The sequence below is a fragment of the Micropterus salmoides genome, unplaced genomic scaffold, assembly GCF_014851395.1.
Source record: "Micropterus salmoides isolate LMB-PRFRI ecotype aquatic unplaced genomic scaffold, ASM1485139v1 Ms_hic_scaffold_2050, whole genome shotgun sequence".
In the NCBI taxonomy this organism is placed as follows: Eukaryota; Metazoa; Chordata; class Actinopteri; order Centrarchiformes; family Centrarchidae; genus Micropterus; species Micropterus salmoides.
The window spans coordinates 20,777-29,412 of record NW_024041208.1 but is presented as its reverse complement, the minus strand read 5'-3'; the positions used below and the strand labels follow the sequence as shown (position 1 = coordinate 29,412).

The following is an 8,636-nucleotide window of genomic DNA, read 5'->3' as shown; positions in this document are numbered from 1 at the left end:
TTGGTAATAGGGAAAATTAATCTGAAAACCCAAAATGACAATGCTATCAGGACATCACTAGCATAACTGTGATGAAATTAACACATTACACACAATTTATATCTATAACTTCTATGATACTTTCAATAAAACAGAGATAGGTTGTAAAAAAATAAAACAAATAAAATAAAAAAAAGTGTGCATGAACAATAACTAACAACAATAAAAAGGGGTCACTCATGTCCTGATCGCATCAATTTGACCCAAGTGACACAAACTAAAACGAGTTTAAACAAGAACATCAAACACCAAATGCACATATCATGAGCTGAAGGCAAGACTTTAAATGAGAGGGATGGAGAGAGTTCATCGGCATGCAGAGGGAAAAGAAACAGAAAGAGGGGTGGGAGGAGTCAAGTGATGGAGCACAGTGGAACTGCGCTGCCAACCTGCTACCGGATCTTCTATTATTATGGTGATTTTTCGGTGGCCCCCTCCTTCGCACAAACAGTAAAAAGAGAGAGAAGAGAGATAGAGCAGAAGGAGAGAAAGTTACCGCAACCCAAGAAGGGGAAACACTGAGCTAAGAGAAAAGAGTGTTAATTCCAAATCATTTAAAACCATCAGACAGGAAGTGGGTCCCTTTCCGAGCAAGAAGCTGTCCTAGCCAAATCTCACAGAGCTGCCACTAAACACAGACTACGCATCACATTAAAGGAATTATATTCTGGAAAGTATTCAAATTTAAACCCAAACCCCCCCCCCCCAAAAAAAAAACATGCAACCAAAACCAGCCGACTGCAGCTGATCATGACAAGTACAGCAAACCGTCATATGGTTTAATCTGTGAACATGCAGCGCTAAGCAATTTGTCACTGCATTGACGAAAAATATACTAGCTAAAAAGCGTTTAAATCTGAAGTTCAGACACATTTATACAAAACACTAAGTCTTCAAAAAAAAAAAAAGTTACAGGTTTTATTTCAATTAACTCTTCTAATTCAATACAACATAACTTACATACAAATAGATGGAGGATCCCCCAGTTATTGTCATATGAGATCCCTCAACGCTGACTTACCATTCCTGAGTTTCTGATTGACCCCTGTGTCAGAAAACGAGCGTGTGTGTCCTCGGGACCCTCGGCCCGGCCCCCTCTGGCCCTCTGAGAAAGATGAGCGTCTGGGTGGGGGCCGAGCCAGGGAACACTGTGGCACGGACTGGTCCTGTGTCACGTCCTGCTCACTGCTGAGGGTAGAGCTTCTGGAGTCACACCGACTACGTTGCCCCAGGTTACCAATGGCCAGGTACTCCGGACCATCGTCCACGTCATAGTCGCCGTCACCAGAGTCCACGGCATCAGCCTGAAGGGAGGTGGCCGGGGGGGACTGTGTGATGGAGACGCAAGGGGCCGAGACGGGGCCAGGAGTGGGCGTCACACCTGGCTCGCTCTCTTCTGGCCTGGACACACACACCCAGGGAGCTCCCAGGCTGCTGCCTGGAGAGGTAGTGTCTGCAACAGAACAGGCATGAGGAAGGTGAGATGGATAGAGACGCAATCTTTTACAAAAACTAAAAAAATAATAATAATTAAGCTCACAGGCCTGCTTCTCACTTTGCCGATGTGGAATGGACAACGGTTTTTTTTAATCCAAAAAAGTAACAATGTTAAAATATGTTCAGGAAAACCGTTTTGTTGAGCACAGTCAGTGCAGGACATTTGGTGTTGGAGGCTGTATCAGCACATTCTTCAATAAGTGACCATCAGGTCTGTGTATGGTTACGTCAGTCAGTCTATCCACATTCACATACGAACTGTAGTGCATTCAGTGCTAAATTTCTGTTCCTAAATCAAATACTTCCTACCCTTATTTCCCAAGAAACTAAGTCATTTCAGTATTTGATGTGAATCTTTTCGTAAAAGTAGTGAAGATCAGCTGTCGGCTGACACGGAGTTATTATTACAGCACATTTAGTTGAGCTTTAGGAGAACTTTCAATGAGATACATATGATTCAGCTGAATCAGAAGAAACTCCACATTAAAAGCATAAAATGGACAAATAAAAAATACTAGACTTCTCCTCACTTGTGCTGTTGCTGTTTTGGGATTCGACTCCCGTTGTGTGCCCAGAGCTGTGGCTGGTGGTAACTGCTTCTCGGAGGGAGCAGTTGGAGGTGGTGAGTCTACGATTTAGAGATTCTCCTCTGGGAGCCAAGTCAGCACTCCTCCAAGCCCCTCCAGCCCCTGGCAACACACACAGGCTCTGGCTCTTCAACAGGCCCAGACATGATGGGCCCTTCAGAGGAGACAGCTGGGGGGGGGGAATAGAAATGTTTTGCCATTAAACAACCCACAAATCTATAGATTTTAAGGTGATAAATACACATTTGTGCAAACAAATGTCAGTAACATCATTTAATGAACCAAAAATTCAAAACATTCATGAACAAGATTAATAACAAAATGATGATATATGAATGCAACAAAGTAGACAAACTTTATTAAAGTTATTTCACAAGACCTACCCCGACAGTGTCTATTTGGGCCAACAGTTTGGGGTTATTTTGCTCCACAGCTTCAAGACACTGGAACATGGCGGTCACATGGGGCTCGCTCAGCAGAAAGGCATCATCTGAAAGGCCCGAGACAAACGACAAAGAGAGGTATGAAGATAAGCTATAGAGAGATAATGAATTAGTGAGTGAAGACACAAAGAGAAAAATCAAAAGAGGACAGAAGGTCATATGGACTGACAGTAACAGACAATGAGGGAGTACTTTCATCTGCTCCTTATTTTAGTTTACACTTCACACCAGTGTCTTCTAGATTAAACTGGCCCATTAACATCGAACTCACCGTTGTAGTATTTACGTGTGTGTCCCAGGTGCCGGAGCAGAGGTCTGAGCTGAGTCGACAGCCTGTGGACCTGTAAGCTGTGTAGCAGCCAGCGCTCAGCCTTGTAGCTTTCACCGACGCCCTGCATCCCACTGCTCAGTACTGGCTCCAAGTGACTGAACTGAGGGCGGACAAATGGAGGAGAAATGTGAAGTGGAACCATATTGTGAGGGGAGAGGTAGACGGGAAAGCAGCTGGCAGGGGTGCAAAGAGTAAACATGTAAATCCGCTGTAAATTTTTAGCATATCACTGCACAAACAATGCAACTTTAATTTTTTATTTTTTTTTTAATATTCACAATTTTATATATTTAGTGTGTATTGTTATGCACCAAGTCACCTAAGCAAATTCCTTGTTTGTGTCTATCTGCTTGTCAATAAAGCTAATTCTGAATAGCAGAGAGCCAAACGGTATTCATCTGATTATAAAGTACACATTTTAATTGGTTTTTTTGGAAACACTGAAACTAATAAAATGTCCTCATTTGTTCCTTTTTTCGTCCAAACTATTAGACAGCCAGTACCCATGGGATATTGTTCCTTAGATTTCCTTGGTTAGCACAGCCGTTATTCTATTTACTCCAAACATACCGCTGTTTGTTTGACAGAGAAAGGTCTGGCATGTTGTAATGCAGATGATAGGCTTAACAGTCTAAACAGGGAAGGCAATGAGTGGAATGAGGGGTGATAAAAAAAAAACCTGTCAGCATAAAACTAGGACAGGGCAGACAAGACATCAACAACCAATCGTCACATGATGATTACATCATGGCTGAGCACACTGTAAGCCCTGCTATTCAACTGAAAGAGGTGACCGAGGGTTTAAGAGTGACTGTTCCTCAAAACACACCGCAACACAAACCATAGGTTATCCAGGAAGGGTAGTGTCTCTGCTGAGGGCACTGAACTGTGTCAGGTATTTGCTGACTTTGCATGCAACAAACATTGCACATTACAACTTTACAAAAGAAGCGCCAAGCAGCAGGCGCTTAAATTTGCCATCTAGTTTCACTGTCCAACAAGAAAAGCAATTTATCAGCTAATTGAGGATAAGATCCCTGTCAAAGCGGCTTGTGGGGCAAACTAACAAATCTGCTATTAAAAAATATTGATCAGGATATGGATAATACACATTGATAACTTTGCAGCCTGGCTACTATTCTTTCACAAGTAATCACCAGCAATTTATTCTCTCACAAATGTTCCAAATGTAGGGTGTGCATATCAGGGTGAATAAAATGCAGAAGCACATGTGTGACTATGAATTACAGAACCTGAGAGATAACAGCCAGCCCTGGACCACTGAACAATTCCACAACAAGATGGCTCATGATTAGGAGATCAATAAAACGACTGTGTAAAAAGAACCCTGATAAAATCCACAGTAGACACCTGTAGTGACACTTTCAAAAAGTAATCAATGGTTCATCACAGTCAGCTTTGCAAATCCAGTCAATGATTTATATTTCCTTTCTGCTCAAGAGCGACACTAGGGATGCTACAGTACTAATTATGTTGTTGTAATTACATTTGACCATGCTCACACTCAAGATTTAAGTCTTATCCGTAAAGCTGTAATTGCTGATTCAGATTGCTAAATAGTGACTATTATTTCTTCAGTTGGTTGGAACCTGCCTGAAACTATGGATAGTGCCATAAATCAAATTTTCTTGTTACCATATTACCAACCTTTTCTAGGTAAATAACTGTAATGCAAAGTAAGTTCACAATCTGAAAGTTCTATGTAAGTCTACCTTATACTGTATATGAGTTAAATCTGTAGGAGAAATACACATAGCCTAGAGCAAGGTAGCAATGTTTAGGCCTATGTCCACATGAACCTGCCTCCTATTGCAAATTTAAATGATTTGTGTGCCGACTAAACTTGAAAATATTCACACTGTGCATGTGGCGGGCAGTGACCATACCTGTTCAACGTGCGAGGCTAGTTGGGGGCTGATGTAGCGAACACACCACACAAATGGCCAGTAGTCTCTCTGCTTGTAGTACACCTGCAACACAAAGCCAGCGGTTAGCGTGACCCAGTTATACAGAATTCCAGCTTGAATAAACACAATAAGCCATTATTAAAATAAAGTGAGTTCATTGACCTATTCTGCAGTTTGTTGTCCAGTACTGGGTTATGGGACACACTTTGAATAAATGACTCCTTCATGTTCAAACATATGTTGTTTGACCAGCCATTCAGACCTGACGGTCAACATTTCATTAATGCTTTAACTTTAACGTACGAGTCTGTCAGAGCTGGATGGAGCTCGAACAGAAAGTGATCTGCTATCTGTTTACAGATCGGACAGAAAACAAAAACAGAGGGGTATCAGTTAGATCTCTTGAGTTCGGACCTGCTCGTTCTTCAGTCCATGGCTCAGGATGTTGTTCATGTCCTTGTGGAGCCGCTGCAGGCCGCCGTAACGTGACCACACGTTGGGGTTGTTGGTAGACACGAGACCCTCCACCGTGGTCTTCAGGCTGGACAGTAGCTTCCAGAGCTCCCTCCTGTAGAGAAAACAGGGCAGCAGGAAGGAGTGAGGCAGGGTGAGAGAGGAAGTTTAGGAATGAGGAAGGAGGTGAAGAAGTGCTGGCGTTAGCATTGTTGTAGCTTAAATCACTAATCAGATGAACAAAAACACCCAAAATGTAAAACTGAGTCTTCAGCATTTTAGTTACAATAACATTGCTTAACTATGAACTCAGTGACTAACAGGGAGTTCTGAGCATCAGTTAATACCAGATCACCACAGCTTGACCTTAACAGATATAAATAGATGCTGCCTCCCTATAAACAAAATGTGTACAAGAGCCCAAGTCTTAAGTGCCTGTTAGCTATTTTCATGATCCCATATTATTCTTACTTATTTTGCATAAAGATGAGCACAGAGCTCTGATGATGCATTTTAATTAGAAGCTTTAAAGATGTTTTTTTCTGCAAAAAGGGACCTTTAAATAGTCTCTATGTCGAAATCCTATATTACAAACCACACATAATGGTTGATATGGATTTCAACGGGGTTAAACCATATCTTTAGGATACAGTCATGGAAAACTGCTGCTCCTAAAGTGTTCAAATACAAAACAAAATTATATCCGGTCACACACATACTGGCTCAAATCCAGAACTTCAACTTTTCTTTTTTTTTTTGGAAGTCAGCAGTGAAACTGAATGCTATTGAGAACTAGTCACATAACTACACCAGCGGTGCTAAAGATCTGCTGTCAGACGGTACCAATGCTTGAGGTGGTATTTGAGTATAGGACAATTTAACTGGTCTTCTGCTGCTTCTGCTTATATACTACACTAGACTTTAGCATTGATGTGTGCTTAAATGTATTATAAGATTTAAGAATCATCCCCCAATTTTTATTTAGGTTATCTATACGTGCCCAGATTTGTTTTGTCAGCTGTTACACTCTATTTTATGCAAGATAGAGTACATGACTGCATTGTCTAATCAAAGTGAATAACCCACATTTGCAAAAAAAATTCTTCCTTTACAAAACTCGTCATCTCAGACAAAGACAACAGAGAAGTGATGTGGAGAATGCTGAAAAGTAAAGGCTATGAAAACTATGAATAGCACATTTATGAACACAACAAGTCTTGTTTCATATAAATCAGCAGTGCTGAGCAGCAGCATCACGAGTTCGGCTAACTAACTAATCAAATCACATCATGAAACATGGAAAGAGGGAGGCTCTATGTTAGAGAACATTCTCCACAGACTGCAGAGATTGATGCATTTATCCAACAAGCCAAATATATGTGGCATTTATTGTGTGTGTGTTGGTTGGACATCATGGAGCTAAATTCTACAAGGCTCAGAGAGGTTGTTGAGGTTGAGGATTACTTTCTCTCTGTTTCGTGTGTGTGTGTTGTGCTACAGAAGCACAATTGGTTTAATACTTAAACAAATCAAAGTTATCTTGGTATACTCTACTCCATCTATCAATTACTGTAAATGGCTAGGTCCAACTTTACCTTAATGCTCTAACAACGTAATTTTAGCGTCTCTTACAACTTCTACACCACAACCAGCTAACATACACCTCACCGAATTGATTTGACAGCTAGCGTTAGCTGTTAGCGCAACATACCGTAACTATGACATAGCTAACAGCACTATTACCATTATCTTGTAAATGCCCTAACGGTTAGCTAACAAATGTACCAATTTCTTTAATGCAACCAAACTTTGAGGTTGACAAGCCTCGCAGCTCATGCCGTTTGCTCGAGTTGTCAAACCTTGACATATCATGTTAGCCTCGCCTAGCCTAGCTTTGCCGCTGGCACTCCAGCGTCGCTAACGTTAATCCACCAGTGTTCAGCTAGCTAGCTACCTAACATTATGGCTCAGTTTAAGTGAGTTGGCGCTCTAAAGATTAATGCTGATCGTCTTTGTTTAAATATCGAGTAGGTTCTTGGTGATGCATTTTCTAATTTTGTTGTTTACGTTATATAACCACAGTCACTTAGCAAAGTTAGCCGGATAATGTCAACTAGCCCAGCGCAGGCTGTCACTCACCTGCGCTCCTCCGCCTCTCCCTCAGCCGAGATCTCCATGTCATCCGGCCGGAATCGAGTGCCGTACAATGCTGCCAGCTTCCCGGATAACTCCCTGTCGTGTTTTGTACAACGGAGTTTCACCCCAGCAGTAAGGTAGCTTGAATTAACCGGACTTCCAGTCTTCAGCCATGTCAGCCCTGCCTGTCCGAGCTGTGAATGAAAACAGCGGAGGCCGCATATCATCAGCGAGTGGGCGGTGGAGTTGTCCCTCCTTCGTCTTCTTCATCGAGGTTTAACCGCAGCTGGCTTCCTTAGTGTTGTATTACTGCCATCTTGTGGAGTTAGTTACCTTCTACACTTCCAGAAAACTTCAACACTTCTCCTGTTATCCCTCATAGATATCCATAATAAAGGCTAGATGTCTCATCCGCGCTGCTGGCCAATGGAGGTCGACGTCAGCCCCTGGCGGCCATCTTGTCACAGGCCGCTCGCTCACTCGTAACATTGTGTTAAGGTGCATTTACTTTTTAAATAACCATAACTTCCTCAATTTTCTACCGATTTTCAAACGGTTTGGTTTGTTATAAACGTCAGAGATGTAGTTATGACACCGCACACATAATTATAACCATGGACTGTCATATGAAAATAACATTGAACAGAACAGATAGGTGCAATGAATATACACACGCAGAAGGTATTTATGTTAAATCAATATATAGACTACTAAAATTCAGTGTACAGAATGGCAACATGAGATTATATATATATATATTTTAGAGCTGTCAAACGATTAATCGCATCCAAAATAAAAGTTTGTTTACATAATATTTGTGTGTGTACAGTGTATAATTATTTTAATATATAAATACACACACATGCATGTGTATTTAAGAAATATTTGCATCTATATACTGTATATAGACTCAATGTATATATAATTTATATTTTATATAAATATAAACATTTTATATAAAAATAACACATTTTTCTTAAATATATACATGTGTGTGCATTTTTTTTTATTTTGGAAGCGAATAATCGTTTGACAGCCCTAATATAAATTTTTATAATATGAATATTACTATTATAATAAAATAATTTGAATTACATGTTTATTTTAACTTCTTCAGGGTTGGGACATTTTCTCGGCTTTTCTCCCCGACATTGCACTGTGCCTACTTCAGAGATCACTGTTCCCACCTAATTTTGCATACCATCAAATGCCTGACCTCTTT

The 8,636-nt window shown here is 40.9% G+C and overlaps 1 protein-coding gene across 1 annotated transcript; it reads right to left on the bottom strand.

Moving 5' to 3' along the window:
* Window positions 1-1,016: 1,016 nt before the first annotated feature.
* LOC119915310 (run domain Beclin-1-interacting and cysteine-rich domain-containing protein-like) lies at window positions 1,017-7,671 on the bottom strand. Its single transcript, XM_038734848.1, has 7 exons — window positions 7,418-7,671; window positions 5,240-5,393; window positions 4,805-4,888; window positions 2,838-2,997; window positions 2,507-2,613; window positions 2,067-2,292; window positions 1,017-1,492 (listed from the first exon to the last, which is right to left on the bottom strand). The coding sequence occupies exons 1-7, from the start codon at window positions 7,639-7,641 to the stop codon at window positions 1,032-1,034; spliced, it is 1,416 nt and encodes a 471-aa protein (XP_038590776.1). The 5' UTR covers window positions 7,642-7,671; the 3' UTR covers window positions 1,017-1,031.
* Window positions 7,672-8,636: the final 965 nt, after the last annotated feature.

What these genes read in the sequence shown, in the direction of transcription:
- LOC119915310 (XM_038734848.1), bottom strand. Translation starts at nt 7,641, where the DNA reads ATGATATGCGGCCTCCGCTGTTTTCATTCACAGCTCGGACAGGCAGGG. An exon ending in CCCAAATAGACACTGTCGGG is followed by an intron (nt 2,293 to 2,506) that starts GTAGGTCTTGTG and finishes CCCCCCCCCCAG; the next exon opens with CTGTCTCCTCTGAAGGGCCC. An exon ending in CCAAAACAGCAACAGCACAA is followed by an intron (nt 1,493 to 2,066) that starts GTGAGGAGAAGT and finishes GTTCTGTTGCAG; the next exon opens with ACACTACCTCTCCAGGCAGC.